The sequence below is a fragment of the Melanotaenia boesemani genome, chromosome 19 (genome assembly GCF_017639745.1).
Source record: "Melanotaenia boesemani isolate fMelBoe1 chromosome 19, fMelBoe1.pri, whole genome shotgun sequence".
In the NCBI taxonomy this organism is placed as follows: domain Eukaryota; kingdom Metazoa; phylum Chordata; class Actinopteri; order Atheriniformes; family Melanotaeniidae; genus Melanotaenia; species Melanotaenia boesemani.
This window is the reverse complement of record NC_055700.1, coordinates 27,220,277-27,241,010: the sequence shown is the minus strand read 5'-3', so window position 1 is coordinate 27,241,010 and position 20,734 is coordinate 27,220,277. Positions and strand designations below refer to the sequence as shown.

The 20,734-nt window shown below is 39.1% G+C and overlaps 1 protein-coding gene across 3 annotated transcripts in view; it reads left to right on the top strand.

Annotated features, from left to right (window-relative positions):
• The window catches only part of LOC121629944 (WD repeat-containing protein 7), a 165,461-nt gene that overhangs the window by 126,122 nt on the left and 18,605 nt on the right, over window positions 1–20,734 (top strand). For all 3 annotated transcript variants that reach the window (XM_041969889.1, XM_041969890.1, XM_041969888.1), the window contains 4 exons: window positions 14,260–14,377; window positions 15,295–15,444; window positions 15,557–15,639; window positions 18,198–18,297. In XM_041969889.1, coding sequence (XP_041825823.1) covers window positions 14,260–14,377; window positions 15,295–15,444; window positions 15,557–15,639; window positions 18,198–18,297 — 451 coding nt within the window. The remainder of the gene's footprint in view (window positions 1–14,259; window positions 14,378–15,294; window positions 15,445–15,556; window positions 15,640–18,197; window positions 18,298–20,734) is intronic.

Sequence of the window (20,734 nt, the reverse complement as noted above, 5' to 3'; positions counted from 1 at the left end):
TTCTTTATTTGCAAATAAGTTTTGTTCAGTTCAGCATTACAAAAAACCAAAAACAAACGTGTTCCATGAACGTGTTCTTTTTTTAACTTGTTCATGCACAGCAGGGGTGGTGAAACGGGACGTTCTCATCATAGATGTGCCGCCAGCAAACCTGCAGCAACTGTGTGATGCTGTCGTGTCAATATGGAACAAAATCTCTGAGGAATGTTTCCAATATCTTACTGAATCTGTGGCATCAGGAATTAAGGCAGTTCTGGAGGAACAAGGAGGTCCAACCCGGTATTGTGACCTGCGAGTGTCATGGTGAAGAAAAGGAGTTTCCTGTTTGGTACTAAAGACTTCATGTGTGTCTTCCTGCTGAAATCCAGCTGGCCAACATGAGATGATCGTATTAAGCTGAAACTCAAGCTGGGCCAGTTTGGTTAAATGAGTATAGATATGTCTGCTGTTGCTCAGTATGAGTGTGTGTGTCTGTGTGTGTGTGTGTGGGCATTTGTTTGCAGAAGAGGGAAAATACAATGAAATTTTAGTTGGATTCATTTTTATTGGAGTAGTGAGTGAAGGGAACTTTAACAGAAGGAAATTAGATGAAACCACAGATAGAAGTTACGTAAGATTACATCATTATCGTTCACATATATAAAACAGATGCAGGGATGGATTTTCTGCTTCTCTTCCACATTACCAGACTCTGTAGCAGCATCTTCTTTCTTGCCTTTCCCAGCAGTTTGCTGCGCCTCCTTTTGATTGTTGGATCTACAGGATTAGTTGTGTGTTTTGTTTCTTGTGGCACAGTTAATACAAATAGAGTTCTTTTAGAAGTCAGTAACATGACCTAGTAGCTTGAAGTAAGGCATTACTATGAGTCAGGGTCAAATAAGTTACACAGTTTTCTGTTTTTCTTGAGGTTGCATTAATCAAACCCAACTTGATTACTTTTTACATAAAATATATGTGTGTTTGATGATATTCAGGGGCGTTCATAACAAGAAGCACAAGAAGTGTAGACCCCAAATTGGATTTTTTTTTATGATCTGCTTTTGCTTCATGTTACATAGAGAAAGAAAGTCACAAAACTCTGCAAAATCAAGAGGAATAGGAGTGACCATTCTGTTACAGCAATAATATTTATAGAATTTTTTTTTTTAAATGAAAAACTGTTGTTATACTTGAATTGATCATGTCCTGGCAATTATATACAACACCAGTACAAAAACAACACACAGCTAATTTAATATTATTTTTATGCATAATTTTCAGCCTTATCCAAAACTGGATATTATTTAGATAATTCTGCTCAGGTGTTCAACACACTGAGGTCCCACCAGATGATTTCTGCAGAGGTTTAAGGCATCGCTGCTAAAGAAAACAAGCCAGATGCTCAAGTGGCTGCAGCTATTCTGGGAGTACTGAATGTATTCTGGTAATTATTAAGTTGATTGATCCAGTCATCTGATTTTTCTTTTTTAAATTATAGCAATGTATGAAAATATTACATAATTAAGGCCACATCCACACGGGAACAAAACCACTTTCTTTTAAAAAGTTTTCCCAACGACAGACTTGTTTCATAAACACTGACAACACTGTAGTATATCTTCCAGGCCTGTAAGTGGCGCTGTAACACTGCCACAGAGAACAAGCGAAGAAGACATGGAGCATATAAACTACAGATATGCTGTTCTCCAGTCCCATGTGTTGATGGTGGTAGAGAAGCAGATTTTTCTGTAAAAGCCATTTCATACTCAGTAGCTTCTGCAGCACAAACAAACTCTGCAATCCTCCATTGTTGTAGCTGTTGGTGGGTTCTCATTCATAGCACTTCTTTCAATGTCTCACTATTGAATACGCCCCTTTTTCGTAGTCCTTAGAAGCACTGATCTCATAACGTCAATCCTGATTGGCTGGTGATCATGATGCTCAACTCACCCTACCTTTAAGTAGTCTGCACTTTGTGCGTGTACTTCAAACATCACTTCTCACTTCAGACGGAACATATGTCGGTACATTGCTAGCTAGCTTAACTGTCCAGAGCTACGCTCACATGCATGAGGTGGTCTTGTGTTCAGTTGTGGTGCTAATAAACTGATAAACTCCATCATGACAACTCAAGTTTGTCCAAAAAAATATCCTGATGGATATGAAGGTGTCTCCGCTCCTCGAGGGCCATAGTCCTACAGGTTTTATAGATTTCTCTGCCCCAACACACCTGATTAAAATTAATTATGTCTCTTCAGCAGCTTGTTGCCATGTGCTGCCCAAACATGTTAACCAATTAATCTTATTCAGGTTGCAGGAAATATTCAAAACCTGCACGACAGCAGCCCTTGAGGACCAAACTTATTACAAAGCAGGGCCAGGTGTGTGAGTGTCGTCTGCATGGTTGTGTTGCCTAGCCAGTTCCTCACGTGGTGGAGGGATGAGAATGGTCCTTCATTTTGCTGCCATCTTTCTGACTGACCATCCAGAAACAAGGAAGCATTCACATTAGCTGAAATGCTACCTACTGCTAGATCCTGTTACTCTTACTTTTCCTTCTTTGTGCTGCTGGAGTGACTCGAGTCCAATGCTTTCGAGTGGCAATCCAATTTATTTTGGGTGAATTTTTGTTGTTTGGCCTTAGGGCTAATGAAGTAATCAGATTCTTTTTGAGGACATAGTAAAACAGTCAGTTTACCAGATTTAAAAAACGCTGATGGAGTACAAGATTATATTTTATAACATAATTTCCTTTAGTGCACTCTAGACCTACTACAGAGACCTGAGCTGGAAATTAGACCTGAGGGGTGGGTGCAGAGCAAAGCGTTAATAACGTAATTTACATGAGAACAGGTAGTTGATGAGGTGTTGATGGGGGAATTCAGTCTTACGAAAATCTTCTCAGCAAAATTGGCCGTATTTGACTATTTGATATTTCAGGTTTAAAACTGTTTACGTGCCTTTTTTGTATCATTCTTTTAATCACTACTTCACGTGTGATTTTACAGTTATTTCTTTCAGTTAGACAAACTGTATTAAGAGACTGGACCTAAAATGACCCAAAAAACATAAAACCTGCATCCATCGACCTCAGAGGGTTGAATCATAACATTAAATATAAAATAACCGATAAAGGATGATCTAAGTTTTTTAACAGCTATGGTTTACAGACAATGTATTTTTATTTATTTTTTTTTATTTATTAAGTCATTGTAGGTCTGTTAATTACAAGCCTACCACTCGGGGGTGCCGCAGCCCCCCTATTTCCAGAGTCCCTGTTACAGACGGTCATTATTGTCCTGTTAGGTTTCAAGTGTCACTTTTTAGGTGGACTCTGGTTGAACTACGAGCGCTCTGAAAACAAGCTGGTGATGGACAAATTCCAAACTTTCATCCGTGACCATGTATAACTGATCACTCGATGTGCAGGTGTGTATTTATGCTTCCAGGTGCTGTTTATGTAAAAAGCGTAAATATGAACACTCACACCCCTCCTCTCTCTAACAGTCTGCTTTAGTGAAGAGTTGAATCCATTACTGGTTAAATAGAGCTTGCATGCACATAAACACACACACACTTTATTTGTGTGTGTACTTCCATGCAGCTGACTTGGAGTGAGACTTTTCCCTTTTTCTTTTCTTTTTTCTGTCTGTGATGCACCCTGCTACTTGTCAATACACCCCTTGCTGAGCTGTGTGTGTATGTGGGATAATCCCTTTTCAGTCGCCAGAACTCCTCGTATAAAAGAGACAAACAAGTTCGTAAAAACACACATTTAACAGCCTGAGTTGGGTGTGTATTTGTGTTGTTATTACACCTGCATTTCAGCCTTTTCAGACATGCACCTTAGAGAAAATCTTGAGGTAGTCATGTCAAAATAATTACTTATTTGTTAATATCATCATATGGAATTAAAATTCAAATAAATATAATTTTTCTTTGTTAGATTTAATTGTGGTTATGGTCTAAATGACCAAACACGACATATTAAGAACTTGATCATGTGACCTGTTCTTGAAAAACTGAGAGAAAAGTTAAATGTCCAGTTTTTTTATCATTTATGTGGCAACAAACAGCTACTTTCCAGGTAAAGATGGAGCAGTGCCGCCATTTTCTTATAAGATGAAGAAGTCATGTGCCCTCTTTGTGTTTGTTCTGTTGTAGCACCTCTAATCTAAAGCCTGAGGCCAGGCAGGCTGTGCATGCCAGTCCCTCCTGTGCAGCCTGGAGTGGACAGACGTTCCTCCACTGAATAAACCATGTTTTATGGCTAAAAGACTTCCCGCTGAAGACCAGAGTCAACATGGCTTGAATTTTCTGAGATGGAAAGCTGTTGCAGGGCACCAAAGCTGCCTTTGGTTTTGGTTCATGTGGTCTTGACCTTTGATACTATCGCTCATGTGGGACAGTCGGCATTACCTGAGTAATCTCTGGGAATTATTTGACTGTTTAAAAAAAAAAAAACAACACTTCTAAATGGCTGCTTCTGTGCATTCAGTCAGCTGCATCTCTTTTGCTCAGTGACACAGTGGATGAGCTTATGATTTGACAGAGATTTGGATTTGATATCACAGAAAAATGACAGAATTGGCTTCATTAGGTAAATATTATTGAAATATACCCATGAAAACCAAAGATTCCCCCCTCCCCCCATTTAGTTCCAGTTTTATCTTTAACAAATTCAAAACATGGATTACCCATGTTGTTTCCAGTCATAACCAAACTGCATGCATGTTTTCTATCAGTGGAAAAAGTCTCCAAGATTTAAAGCAATTTGACTTCCCTCCCTCATCTTTGTCTGATCGGAATATTTTGGCATCACAGAGATAAATGAATGTTTTAAATTCAAGTTTCTGTCAGCACAAGATAATACAGCTGGTGCTCAACTCTTTGCTCTGTAGTTGTTGTTCATATCTGGTTTTGTGGAACTACATTTGTTCTGCAGAGGTAAATGATTTTGCTCGGTCATGTAGGGATAAATATATGTTGTCTGCTTGTGAACCCAACAGGGCGACTCAACAAGCAATGATCAGAAAATGATTTAAAAAAAAAAAAAATCTAGTCCTGATCCAAATGGATCCATAGCTGTGTCATTAGCAAGTGTTTTTATTTAACACTCAGAGAAAATTAAGTTTAAAAGCTAAGCAGGGAAATCAATATTAGTCAGTGCGCTGGCCGAAATTTTAGTTTCTTAGTAAGACAATTGTTTTCAGGTCATTAAATTATTGAGAAATCCACCAGGCAGCCCTGAAATCAGTAAAATGGTCAGTCAGCATCCAGGTGTCCTGGCTGCTTCTCATGCTGTTGTAGTCTCATAATTTTAATACCTCTTGGAAAAAGAGTCACCTCTGATTCATAGAGTTCCTGTCAAACAGTAGACTTTATTTAAATATGTGTGAGGATATACATACATGGACATATTCCACACAAGCAGACAATAAAATATGGTTGCATATACCAAATAGCAAGAACAGATAGTTTATTCATTTGTTGTTGGTCTGCAATACTGTAGCACGATAAACTTCTCTAAGATCATTGCAGATGTCTTTCCTCCTTTGTTGCTGGTCTTCCTGCCGCTATCTGTGCAATAGACTGCACACACATCCACATTAAAGCATCCTCACAAGATCCATTCCCTCATTCGCAAGAAGATTTCTCCATAAATGTCCAAGTAATCAGCAGCTCCCAGATCCACCTGCTGAATGTGGTCTTTCATAATTTAAACTGACAACAACAGTGGCTTTTTTTTATAATGATTAGTTGTTATGAGGAAATTAAGATTATGCCCCGGTCGCCTGGTTAATAACATCACTGACCGACTTACTGGACGTTTCATTTCATTAGATGCACCACTTGCTCCATCAGCACGACACATCTTAAAAAGATGCCACAGCAGGAGGTCATCTGCTTTACAAACTGTAGACGGACAGTCGGCGTGTGATGAACTTTTATCCAGCCACTACACCCCAAGGATGTACACCCTCACATGTTCATGGGGTCAGACTGCTGTCTGCATTTTTCATTTTGTATAATAATTAATGACATAATAGGTTTTTTCATCATGTCTTGATATGCAAAACCTTAGAAATGGGAAATGGTGAAGTTTTCTTTCGTTGCTAGGCAACCTGCAACCTGTCTGCTGTGTATGTGAGAGAAGTGCAGCACAGCAGTCACTAAGCCAGTTCAGAAACCAGTCAATAAGTCAGTCTGTAAGCCTGCCAGCAAACCAACCGCTTACCCCATCTGCACCCCGCTGAGAGAACCCATCAGTAAGTCAGTCAGTCCCCAAACAGCCAGCCAACCGTGCACGCACAATCTTGGTTTTCTTACAGCGGTGACTCTCATCATGTGACTGAGGTCATTCACTCCTCCCTCGCAGTCAAAAATCAATACTTCCAGTCTTCGCTGTGTCTGCATGTGTGTGACTCTGTATTGACTGGATAATGTCAGCGTGGTATCGGCTGTGAATGCAGTCATGTTGCCAGGTTCACACACACTGAACCCTCGAGTCTTTCCAGATTCACACAAAGCTCCAGAAGATCATCAGATGCAGCGTTCAAGTGTTTTCCGCTGTTGAACTGGGCTGAATTTAAGTTTTAAATGGGATTTTTTGCTGTTCAGACCTGGAAAAGATGTCTAAACTTGTGTCTTTTCCTACGACTGATGATAATCCAGATTATTTAATTTCATGTTGTAAATGTTGGTTATTAACCTCAGCGGGTCTTGGTATAATTAATACCCTGCGTTTCCGCTGCATTATATCAGCACGGTGACTGTTTCCACTTACGGCCACCTCTCTCAATGAAATGAAGCGTTTGAGGATTGCGGATATATTGCCAGTACATTAGCAGTATTAATTGCAGGATTTGTAGCTGTGATATGTAATCAGAGGAGATGAATGGTGCAGCCTGGTTATTCATCCACACATCACTCCCTCCTCCTCTCTTTGTCACACACACATATCGACTCTTAGGGGTGTGTGGCCAGCTGTTAGGGTGTGTGTGTGTGTGTGTCTAATTCCTATTGCATTGTGGGAGTCTATTATGCTGTCGCTTGGTGAATGGTTCCCATTGACTTGGCCTTGACATTATAAGCTGCCCACTAATCTCTTCACTCCATATATTAGTAAGACTCAATCTCTTCGCTTTTTTTTTTCTCAGATTTATCTCGTCCTCTTCCTAAAGTGGTTTATTCAAATGTCTGGAATCCTCTAGTTCATTAAAATCTCGAAAGGAAGCCTTTAAATATAGCCTGTTTTTTATTGTTTATTTATTTATTTTTTACTTTAATTGTCGACAGAAATAAAGTCTGAGGAGGAGGCACAAACCACCGATGATAAAATCCTCTTTGGCTGAGCTCCACTGAAGCTACTAATAATGCAGCCATGCTTCAAATTACTCAGAAAAGACAGTAAAACAAAAACTAACTGTATTTTTTTAGCGGGCATTTAAGGTTTCATGAACCCTAAAATTAAAAAGGACCTTGTTTGGGAATATTAAGGATTAACAGCATGTTGGAAATAATAAAAAAAACTGAAATTTCTTGAACAGAGACATTTCTACTGATGATCCTTCCAGCTGTTGAAGAGAAAAATGGAGAAATACCGACTACTGGACGAGATCCCACAACCCCATTATAACACAGTGGTGGGAGAAGATAAAGAGAATCTAACTACAAGCCTGATAGTAACCAACACCTAAAATACTTACAAGTATCAGTCTTTTAAAATACTTAAAAAAAAAAAAAAAAGTAAAATTAGTTTCTTAAAATAAAATTATTTAAAACGATTAATTTACTTTTAAGATAGAAATACTTAAAAAAAGATAAATTAAAAATAGTTTAAAATAAATGTAAAAATAAAAGGTTTGAAGAAAATATAAAAAAAAAATTATTAAAAATTGAGATAATTTAGTCTTTTATTTAATAATAATTAATAAAATTTAAAAATAAAGGTGAAAGAAAATTACTTTAAAAGATGTTTTTTAATCAAATCAATCTTTATTTATAAAGCAGTTTTCATGCATAAGAGCAGCACAAAGTGCTTTACATGGTAACAACAATTGTTTAAAGGAGTCATTACCTGGAAATTTCACTTTTCAAGTTAAAATGTGTGTATTGGTGTTGGACCAAAGTCTTAACTTCCCTGAAAGCCTTTCTTTTGAACGGTGGAGTTTTTCCATCTGGGGCCTTTGTTCACTGCAGAACCACCAACAAGAGTAAACTCTCACAAACATGTGATTATAATTTGTTCCTGCGATTTCGTCATCAAAGGGTCTATTTGAATAAGCCAGACCCTCTCCCACGCCTAAAGTCATGCTTTAGAATGATATAATGATATAAAATCATGCTTTAGAACAGGGATCACCAACTCCGGACCTCTTGAGCCAGTATCCTGCAGGTTTTCACTGCATCCCTGCTGCAACACACCTGGTTCAAATGAAATAGTCAATAGTCAAGGTCTACACCAGCCTCTTAACGACCCATTATTTGAGTCAGGTGTGCTGCAGTATGGAGATATTGAAAACCTGCAGGACACTGGCTCAAGAGGTCCGGAGTTGGTGATCCCTGCTTTAGAATGATATAATGATATAAAGTCATGCTTTACCGCTGATGCAGCTAACGTTCTTGTTGTGAACGTGCTTCTTCCACCAGCTTGGTATCTTCACTTTCAGGCTCGGAGTCTGGTTCAAACATAAATGGCTGAGATCTGTAAGCTGCTGCTCGGTCAGGTTCGCTCGCCATCACTAAGTGTTGATGTTTTGAAGTTGGACGCACTGTGCATGCACTGGGCCAGCCTCCCTTCTGACTTTGGTCTCCTTGCAGCCAATCAGCACACACCTCATTAACATTAGTCAAAAGCTTGCATGAACTCTCACGAGACAAAGTTGTGTTATAAACAAAGGGTCAGAACAAGCTCTATGTTTGTTTTTTGTTTAATAAGTTTTCAAAAAAATGTTTAAAGACACTTAGAGGACGGGAGATACATGAAAAGACCAGGCAATGATACCTTTAAATAACAGATTAAAGCAAACACACTTTATCATTTCTCTCCCACACAAGCAGGGGCGCTGCCAGGGATTTTGGGCCCCATTAAAAGAAACTGAGAAGGAGGATGAGTCCCAAACGACTGACTTAACCTAACATTACAGTGATAGCTGACGTTTTTTGTAAATTCAGTGTTCTAAAATAAATACAGACTATTTTTATTTATTATTAATTCAGAACTATTTTTCTATTATATAATGTTTTTACTTCACAATAATCAATTAATTCAACACTCAGCTGCTCACCTCCTTCCTCAGGGGCTACCTGGACGTGTTCAGGTGGGGAGGTGAGGGGGACGTGTTCAGGTGGGGAGGTGAGGGGGGCGTGTTCAGGTGGGGAGGTGAGGGGGACGTGTTCAGGTGGGGAGGTGAGGGGGACGTGGGGGGGGGTCTGGCAGCATGTGCTTCGGCTGCTCTCGTGTCTGTTCAGAACATGTGTGATTTTTTTTTTTTAGCAGAGCAGCTTGCTAAGCGTTTGTCTGTGTTGATTATTTGACGACATAAACAGTAAAATAAATAAAATCCAGAGTTTTCTTCAGGAATATGAGTTAATATGGGAGCAAAGTGAGCTAGCTTATATGAACAAAGTTTAGAAGAGACATCAAGCTGATGTTCCACAACTTTCCATCAGACGAACTAACTGACCACCTCACCTCTGCAAGAACTGGGTGACGTACTGGCCACCCCTCTGTTCTCTCTGCAGTCTCAGCTTTTTTTCTTTTCTTTTTAAACTTTCCAATTTTTGAGGCATCCTGCCATCTTACAATCCACTTGCTGTCTGTTTGTAGCACTGCTGGCGGCTGATGGACCAGGTGGACTGAACCATTTAAGGGAAATATAGAGGGAGGGTGGGCGTTCAGAAATGTTTCCAGAACAACTATACTTTGTGATACCAATGCATTGTAACTAAAATGTTTGCGTCATTGTAAGTTTATCATTGAGTATCAGATAGTCTTTTAAATAATAATTTAAATGATTTCAAAATATCTTAAAAAAGAAACTTGATCAAAAAGAAAGATATTTTAAAAATATTTAAAAAATAAAAACATAAGAAAAAATATATAAAAAATACTTTTAAAATGAATTTTAAGTGTCTTAAATAGTTTAGTCTTAAATAAAATTTAAAAATATAAGTATTATTCTTTTAAATACTTTTAAAGAGATAAAATCAAAATAATTAAAAAAATAAAATTTAAAGATTAAACTTTAAACAATCTCTATTTACTTTAATAACTATAATATTATAATATTAAAAAATCATGTTTTGGTTCTCTTTTGATCTTGTAGATCAGCGGTTCCCAAGCTGGGGTCCGGGACCCCCAAGATGGTCCCCCAAAGAGCACAGGCTTTGAACATTTAGATCCATTGTGATCAACGTTCACAAATTATCCCTATTTTAAGGATAAAAAGTAAGGCTATATGTTGTTCATTTAACTTTGGCTCAGCAACAACACATTATTTATGGTGAGAATCTCACTTCTGACAGCATAAAACCAAGCATGGTTTCAGCATGGGGTGGGGTAGAACGTCCATGGCTTTTTGGTATATACATAAAGGGGGTCCCCGAGGAACATAGGTTGGGAACCACTGTTGTAAATAATACTTTTGAATAAAAGCTAGTATTTGTCACTGAATGGTCAAAAACTGTTTATGGTGACAGGAGTTTTTCTTGTGGTTTTTCTTTTCTCAGATAAATGTGATCAAGTCATGTTACTTATGTATCCACTTTTCTATGTGTTAGTCATTGTTTATCCCTGTTTTTGGAGTAGGTGAACTTATAATAGACACAGTGGATCCCAAAGTGCATTGATTTGAACTTTTCTTATAGTAATGGGCACTCTGAACATATGACCTTAATGTAAAACCACATTTAATGGAAAAAAAAATTAAAATAAATCATGAAAAAAAAACTTAAATAATTACCATTTATGAAGGACTCTAAATGCCCATTTATGCTCCCTCACGTGCGTAAATAACAGTGTCTGTTTCAAACGTCATATGTCGCCATCCTCATACTTTCATGCATCTTTTGTGTTGCCATTAGATGAGATTAGATTAGATTCAACTTTATTGTCATCACACATGTACAGGTACATGGCAACGAAATGCAGTTTAATATCTAACCAGAAGTGCAAAAGCAGCAAGTGCAGATCTAATAAATTAAGTATGTACATGGTATGTTATGCAAATATTTACAGTAATTTACAGATGCAGCAAAAGCAGCAAGTGCAAATATAAGAAATTAAATATGTAGACGGTATGTTATGAGAATATCTTAGTGATTTATAGAATGGACTATGAACATATTATCCAGATTAATATGTTCCAGCTTCCAACCTATGTTCCAGCTTTAAATATAGTCAACTATAAACAAACTATGAACATAATTTACAGGATGAAATGTGCAGATGAAAAATTATGCTATACAAAGCTACAGGTGGAATGACATGAAATATTGCAATAATATAGGCAGTAGCTACCTAGGATTGCTAAAAACTACTGATATGCGTGAGTGCAGGATCATCAAGTGGTACAGTGGGTCCCTAGGAACTTGAAGCTGGAGACACGCTCTACGGCCTTCTCGTTGATCCAGATGGGGTCGTGTGCGCCTCTTTTGTCCTTCTTGAAGTCTACAGTGAGCTCTTTGGTCCTACTGGTGTTGAGGAGCAGGTTATTTGCAGTGCACCACGTGGCCAGGTGCTGCACCTCTTTTCGTTGTTCCTGAAGAGACCAATCACCGTGGTGTCATCCGCAAACTTGATGATGGAGTTGGATCCATGCACAGGTCTGCAGTCGTGGGTGAAGAGAGAGAAGAGGAATGGGCTCAGCACACAGCCCTGTGGCACCCCGGTGTTGAGGGTGATGGTGGTGGAGCAGGTGTGGCCTGACCAAACGTGCTGTGGCCTGTTGGTCAGGAAGTCCATAATCCAATTGCAAATTGATGTGTCGGTGCCCAGATCTTCAAGTTTAGTGGTTAACTTGGAGGGGATGACGGTGTTGAATGCTGAGCTGAAGTCAACACACGTCCAGGGATGCCATCAGGACCAGCAGCCTGGCGTGGATTGATCCGGCTCAGCGCTGTGTAGACATCAGTGGAGGACAGTGTAAGGGGCTGGTGGTCTGCTGACAGTGTGGTCTTGGCAGCGGTGTGTTTGTTTTTGTTGTCCCTCTCAAAGCAAGCATAAAAGTCATTAAGCTTGTTCAGGAAGTAGGTGTCCATAGCTGTGGGGGTTGGGTTGCTGGGTTTGTAGTCTGTAATGGCCTGAATACCTTGCCACATACGTCTGGGGTCACAGTTGGAAAGTGACCCTCTATCTTGAGTTTGTAGCAGTACTTGGCCTTTTTGATGCCCCTTCTCAGATTTGCCCTTGATGTGCTGTAGGCCTGTGCATCACCTGATCTGAAGGCAGTGTTACGGGCCTTCAGCAGGAGCCGCACCTCCTTGTTCATCCATGGCTTCTGATTAGGGTACGTGGTAATCTGCTTCTTTGTCGTGATACTGTCAATTGTGGTGGTGATATAGTCCAGAATAGAGGAAGTATAAGTGTCAATGTCCGTGTGTGAGTCGCAAGTGACCTGGGGAGCAAACATACTCCAGTCCGTGTGTTGAAACCTGTCCTGGAGTGCAGAGTCTGTCCCCACTGGCCACACTTTGACGATCCTCTCTGATGGCCTGACACGTTTGATGAGGGGTGAATATTTGGGAGTGAGGAACAAAGAGAGGTGGTCTGATTGTCCTAGGTGGGGGAGGGGGGGTCGCAGTGTAGGCACCCGCCACATTAGAATAAACATGGTCCAAAGTTTTGTTTCCTCTGGTGTTGCAGGAGACATGTTGGTGGAATTTGGGGAGCACTGTTTTTAGGTTTGAGTGATTAAAATCACCCACAAGAATAAATGCAGCCTCTGGGTGGGCAGTCTGTTGTTTGCTAATAGCCGCATGAAGTTCATTCATTGCAAGCTTGGCATTAGCATCCGGGGGAATATAAGCTGCGGTTATGATGGTGGATGTGAACTCCGGTGGCAGATAAAATGGTCTACACTTAACCATGAGAAACTCTAGGTTAGCTGAACAGTGTCTCCCAAGAGTAATAGAGTCCGTACACCAGGCCTTGTTGAATTGAATGCACAGTCCTCCACCTCTGGTCTTACCGGAATCATCAGCTGATCTATCTGCTCGGTGTATGGAGCGTCCGGCTAGCTCAATAGCGCTGTCCGGTACACCGCCATGTAGCCATGTTTTTGTGAAGATCGAGACGTTGCAGTCTAAAAGTCTCTTAAAGCGGCTGAAGCGGAGTCCTATCTCGTCCATTTTATTCACCAATGACCACACGTTTGCGAGGAAAATGCTGGGCAGAGGGAGCTGGTGCGGCATTTGCCTTAGCTTAGCTCTTAGCCCTCCGCGTGTTCCCCACCTTTGTTTACGATCTCGACCCCGCCTGCGAGCACTTCCGCCTGGCCGGGTAGAGTGCATAGCCTCCGTTGTTCTGGAGATCTCAGGGATGAGTCGAAGATTCGTGATCATACTGTCCGAGTAGCGTGATCCAATATCCTGGAGCTCAAGTCGGGTGTAGGATGTAAAGGCACAGCTGTTTTGTACAAACAGACCCGTGATGTGCAGGAAAAATACTGCTAAATCGCAAAAACTGGAGAGACGCTAAGCCTTGCGATGTCCTCGCGCCGCCATCTTGATCTCAACAGGTGCCATGGTTGTTAAGTAAATTCCTCCACTAGTGGGCGGTGCTTAGTTCACTTCTGCAAGCCGACATCAGTTTCAGACACCGTTTGGCGGATATAATGCGTCGCTATAAAGTTGTTTTCAACTGCTCAACACACCCTAAATGTTTGCATGTAGTCTTTATTTAACAGCTTGAGCAATTTCTACAGGTGTCCTTGTCTTCATTCTTATTCTGCTTTTTTGTTCCCTTCCTGATCCTCTTCTTCTTCTTCTCTGGCGGTCATATCAGCTATTCTGCTCTGCGTCTGCGATTTCCAGTGATTTTGCTCCGTTTTCTGCATCAAGTGATGGATAGCTAAGCTCCCTAAAAACGGACCAAAATCCATGCATAACCGATGCAGAAGACGGACTAAGCTGTCCGTCCGTCTGTGTGTCCGTCTTCTGCATCGAGCATAAATGGGCCTTAACCCAAGACTTGAGTTTAACTCATGCTAGAAGCCACATATTTTATTTTTTTATTAAGGAAACAAAAACACATGTCTCCTTGTTTCTTCTCCTCAGCGTCACTATGGGTTTGCCCCTCAACCCACCAGCAGACTCAGCTCGCTCAGCCCGTCATGCCCTCTCTCTGATTGCTACTGCCCGGCCACCAGCTTTCATCACCACCATTGCAAGAGAGGTAAGACAGAAGCATCCAGTCGGCAGCTTCTGGTTGTCTTTGTGTTTTGGATGTCTTTTTAAAGACATCAAACAGAACCATCTACTCCTAAATACCAGCAAGACCAAGGAGCTTAAAGTGGACTTCCACACACATACACTGGTGAACATCCAGAGCTTAAACATTGAGATAGTGGACTCATTTAAGTAGTTTGGTGTTTACCTCACCAACAAACTAGACTGGACAGATGACACAGACATCTTATATAGGAAGGGCCAGAGTCGCCTCCACCTTCTGAGAAGGCTGCGGTCCTTCGGTGTTCATGGAGCTCTGCTCCGGACATTTTATGACACCGTTGTTGTCTCTGCAGCCTTCTATGCCATCATGTGCTGGGCAGGGAGCAGCACAGACAGAGACAGGAACAGACTTAACAAACTGGTTAAGAGAGCTGGATCTGTCTCGGGCTGCTTACTGGACTCTGTAAAGGAGGTGGCAGACAAACTAACATCCATCATGGACAACTCCACCTACCCAATGCATCCTGCTATAGCGGCTCTGAGCAGCTCCTTCAGCACAAGGTTGCTACACCCCCAGTCAGGAAGCAGCTACTGCAGGTCATTCCTTCCTACAGCCATCAGACTGTATAACAGCTCCATGTAACACCCAACGTATAACTCAGTTCCTGCTGACCTATCACCCTGTCTATCTGCCCCCTCATCACATCCCATGTCTTAAATATTTCTTAATATAACATCTCTATAGAAAATGTACATAGCAACTATTGCTGCTATTGTTGTTATTGCCGCCCCCAATGTGTCCTGTCCTACGTCCTCTATATTCTTACTGCTGTGGCATGTAAATTTCCCCATTGATGGATCAATAATGTCTTCTCTCATCTCATCTCATCTCATCTCATCTCATCTCATCTTGTTTTCCAGGTTCATCGGTACAATGCAGCTCAGGCGAATTCTCAGTCCCAGCAAAACGTTCACACCACGACTCTGGCCAGAGCTAAGACGGAGATACTGCGAGTGATTGACATCCTGATTGAAAAGATGCCTGGAGATGTTGTCGATCTGCTGGTTGAAGTACACTAAATGACATCTTTGTTTTCATAAACGGCACCCACAATCAAAGTACACAATTTTGGTCTTCAGTTTTTTATAAATGCATCAAAAATCAGCTCCTTCTCTTCTGCAGGTGATGGATATCATCATGTACTGCATTGAAGGTTCTCTGGTGAAGAAGAAAGGACTGCAGGAGTGTTTCCCTGCTATTTGCAAGTAAGTGTGAGTCCCCTGCAAGCACCGTCTCCTCAGTACGGAATCAGCAGGGTGTGAAGTGCACAACTACATGACTGTCACAGATGGTGTCAAAGGTCAGAGATCAACTTATGTCTACGTGCCTCAGGCCATATGCAGAATAATAATAATAACACAAAGTGGTATTTATTAAAGAACGATGCAGGCTCCAGCCTAGTATGTTATCTACTTGTATATTGTATAATGTATAATCTATTCAATCTACGGTCCTTTCCAATTTTAGACCGATCTGAAATTGCTGTTTCTCCCAAAATAGTTCGAAAGAATAATTCATACCCAACTCCAGAAGTATGGTGCTATCTTCAGGACCAAGGTTTTTAACATACATCTCCATATTTGACAGTTCAACAAGTACAGGTACAAATTAAATGTACAGTATGGATTAATTCTACAAGTCTGGAAATACAAGCTACTTTTACAATTAAAAAATATTTGTTACACATTTATAGAACAATTTAATATCTAACAGTATAATAGCATATAAATAATGAAAACTCAGATTTAAATTCTGCTTATTATGTAAGAGATACAAGTACATTATCACAATGTTTACATTAAATTTACTATTCTTTTGGGAAAAATGAACAATCTAAAATTTATTTAAAAACAAGTGCAGTTTTAACAATATTTAGTCTGTTACATATTTTCATATCTACATATTTTATATGTTTTATTTCATTTCTGTTTTTAGACTTTTATAGACTAATACATAAAATGTATAGTTGCATATGTATTTAAATATAAATATTTATTAATCAAGAAATGTAAATTTTTATACAATTATTTTATTAATTAAAATCTAAACTTAATATATTGACATATTTTTATGATATATTTTTTGTTTTACGTTTTTATATTTATTTTTATTTACATTTTTTATTTTAATTATTTACATATTAACAGCTTTACATGTGTATTAATCATTTTTTAAGGATTTTTAAAAGCTAAAAGTTAATTTAAAAGTACATATGTGTAAATTTAGGTTAAATCTGGGATAGCTCAAAAAAATAAATTAATTAAAAAAACAAAACCAAAAAAAAAAAAAAAATATATATACATATATATATATATAAACAAGGATAAAAAAGTTATGATTTTGAGCCCTCCAAATCTCCAGTTTTAAGATTTTGTTTGTTTTTGTTTAAATGGGTTAGACCAGGTTTTTCACTCATTTTAGTTTAAGGGCCACATAGAGCACAATTTGATCTCCAGTGGACCAGACCAGTAAAATAACAGTAACCAGTAAATAATGGACACATTTACATTTAATGAACTATCTTTTTTAGAAAAAAATATTATGAATAATTTGAAAAATTGAAAAAATAAGTGGAGTTTTAACTGTATTTTGCCTCAGCTACACATTTAATATAGTATTAAGTATTTTTAATTTTCATTTAATTTGATTTACAAATCTTATTTAAGTTCACATTTTATTTGATTATTTCTATTTTATTTCATATTTTATAGTGTACATTTTATACATAAAATGTATAGTTACATATAAATTTATTTTTAATTATATTTAATTATCTATTAATTTATCCAATTTTTTTTATTTATAAATCAGATCTTTTATATTTATACAATAATTTAGGTTATAACATTTTATAAATTTGATAATTTTTTTTACTTTATATATAAAAATATTTTTATTATATTTTGTATTTTATGTTTTTTATATTTTTATCTATTCACATATTTTATCTATTTCATATATTTATACCTTTACATGTGCATTACAATGTTAGATCACATATGAGCAACAAAATTGCTAAATACTTCATGACAGGTCTCCTGAAGTTAAATAACCCTAACCCAGTATTTCACATTGTGAATAAAGCCATTTTCAAGAGCTAAAAATCATTTTAAATATGCATACGTGTGCAATTCCACATGTGTATAATAATCCTGACCACCTGAACTGACTCACAATCCAAACTCAAGTAAGAAAAATATAAAAAGATAAATTAAGTTATCCCTTTGACTTGGAAATGTTTCATATTAAAAAATAAAAAATCTAGTTCACGTGGACAAATTAGGAATAAGAGTTACTTTTATTTAAATAATTACAGTTAATATCTCCAGTCATATTCATATTTACCAAATTTTTCCTGCGATCTGATTTGGCCCCCGGGCCATATGTTTGACACCTGTGGGTTAGCCCCTTCTTATCCTCCAACCTTTTAATTGTACCCACTCCTTCCTGAGCTCTGAGATCTGCCAGTCAGATGCTGCTGGTTGTTCTGAGGTCCAGGTTAAAAAAAGGCGTCACATTCTGTTATTTTTCCTTTTATTAATTAAACTGTGGAGCGAGATTTTTAAAACTAGTTCAGAAATCTCATTTTATTCCTTGGCTTTTAATTGGGACTGAGCTTCTGACATGAAGTCACTTGTGGTGTTTTCTGGTATTTGTTTACATCTTTGTTGTGTCGTTTCTTGTTGTTTTTAAGTTGTACAGCACTTTGTTCAGCTTCTGTTGTTTCGAACGGGCTTGTTAATTAAATCTGTTTATTGTGCAGGTTTTACATGGTTGGTTACTGTGACCGAAGTCACCGGATCGCTGTGGGCGCTCGCCAGGGTTCAGTGGCCCTCTACGACGTTCGGACCGGAAAATGCCAGGTACAAACCCACCACGTCATTGATCTCAGCTGCACTGCTCATTAGGTTTTATACACTAACCCCTGCATCAAGCCCCTCACCAAGTCACTCTATTCATACTTCCAGTCGTTTCCATTTATCCAGCGGCAGCTATGACAAACGTTACCTGTTCAACTAGCTGTAAGATTTTCCTTTTACCTCCTTAAACTAAATACCATGTGCTAGAGCCAGCCTATGGAGTCATCATAAATAAAATTATTTTGGCTTCTCAGTGAACGGATTATCGACAGGAGAAACATGATCAATTTCCGTCAAACAATGGGAGATAAATTCTTTATCATAAATAAAGAAGGGAACTGCAAATATTCTAAAACACAATTACAGCAGTTACAGTTTGTGTTTTAAGACAATATTCATAAACTGTTTACATGAATGCAGAAATAAAAGGGATATGAATGCAAAGATTAAATTCCTCAAGACTGCACGAAAATGTGCATTTGCAGATTATTTGTACGGATTTGCTGAGCACCAGTTTAAAATTAAAGGGCACCCATTCAACAATATAAAGAACCAAACAACTAACAGCAAAAAGACAGAAAACAGATAAATAAGTTTAAAACCTTCACATTTTACAATTTGTTATTAACTTTTACTGTAACAGAAGCAGAAATATGGGAACCCAGAAGTGGGTTCTCATATGACTAAACAGAAAGATGAAGTCAAGGTTAAACCTGGTTTAAATCCAGGTGAAATGCAAGACATGAAATAGCCAGATTTACACCAGATTAGTTTTTGAAGTTTTTATATCATGTTAAACTTTTCTGGAGACTAATGTAGAAAGTGGAGAACATAAAAGTCACAACATGATCACAATACTGACTTCAGCCTTCAGGGTCGTCCCCATGGAGTCGAATTGCAGTAAAGTCGCAAAAGTATTTCATCAATCCACCCTTTCATCCCCACGAAACCAGGGATTAGCCTCCTTGAAACCGATCACGTCTGAAACCAGGTACCAAGGTGGATCGGTTTGAAACCTTCACCCTCTGTGTTTCGTGAGGACAGCGTAACCGCAACACTGGAGGATATGACGTCAATGTGATTAACACACACCGATTCCCAAACCACGCTTTCCTCATTTTTTTTTGCTTTGTAGTCCAGACGAACTCGAAGAAGAAGCTCGACTTCTTCAACAGTCCAGACAAACGTTTCTCTTTTGCCTCGCAGTAAATCCTCAACCATCTTCTCTCCTTCCAGTGTGAACTTCCTGCAGCACGAAGTCGGCCTTTACGTCTTGTTCTAGCTTTGGATAGTTACTCTTGAATCATCATAGCTCCCCCCTCAGCCTTGTAGGATGTACCACAGCGGTTTTATGGCGATGGTGAAGCCTTGCTCCTAATTTTCGCCACCGTTTTCACGCCTGAACTGGCTTTGATGCCGTTTGGACATAGCCTTGATGCTCACTGAGAGGGACTACAAACTAATCTGAGTGAGCAGCATGTCCCACTAGTCTGCATTACTTGTACTGAAAATTTGCTCGTCTCTCTTTCAAAGCAGCAAAGTAATCAATAACTCTCTCATTGAAGTTCGGCATGCTCCTGACTAGTTCCCTCTCCACAGAATCATGGCCGGTGCCTTTAGACGCTCCTGGCCTGTTGCATTTCGTAGGAATGTCTTGATTCATTTGAAAGTTTTTTTTTTTCCTCACCTGTCTAGCATCGTAGCGAGAAAAATGATGGTCTGGCTGCTGCTGTTATTCTTTTTAATGTTGAGAAACCCCTTTCTGCTTCAGCTGTTGTCATGGGAACGGTTATCAGGATGCTCAACAGAGCCACAGTCTTAGAAAATGTGTCCTGGAGGTAGAGCATGGCACAGTGTTAGAGCACCACAGCAGCCAAAACTCGGGGTTCTCATAAATAAGAGACAGTTCTTCCTTTTGCTTGTGTAAGATGGAGTATGTCCTCACAGTGGCATTCAGAGCCTCAGTGTGCAACAATGCTGTTCAAACATCTTCTAGCAGTGTGGCATTCGTACGGTGGTCGGTGAAGGAGTCTCTGCTTCTCCTCGTCTCCCAAGGCTCTCCTTGGTCTTGTGGCTCCTGTAGCTTCTTTGTGCTGCTGTTGAGATGAATCTCTGAGGGCAGACCAACAATTCCATTAGAAATCATAAGAAAATGTTTTATTTTTCAACAATAATATTATAGCTCTACAACTTTTGTTTATCATTATGACAAAGTTTCTGTTGAGAAAAAGGACCATGCTCTGATCTTACCTTATTGCCTGCACACTGCTTGTGAAGCTCTGGAGGGCATGTTTGAAGAAGACTGTATCAATGTCCTTCTGCAGTTTCTGGTACAACTTGTTAACGTGAGGCATGAATGTGGGAAAGAGCTGCAGAAAAAACACTGAAAATCCTCATCCTGCTGCATCCTCAGGAAGCCACATGCCTCCCTCAGTGTGTT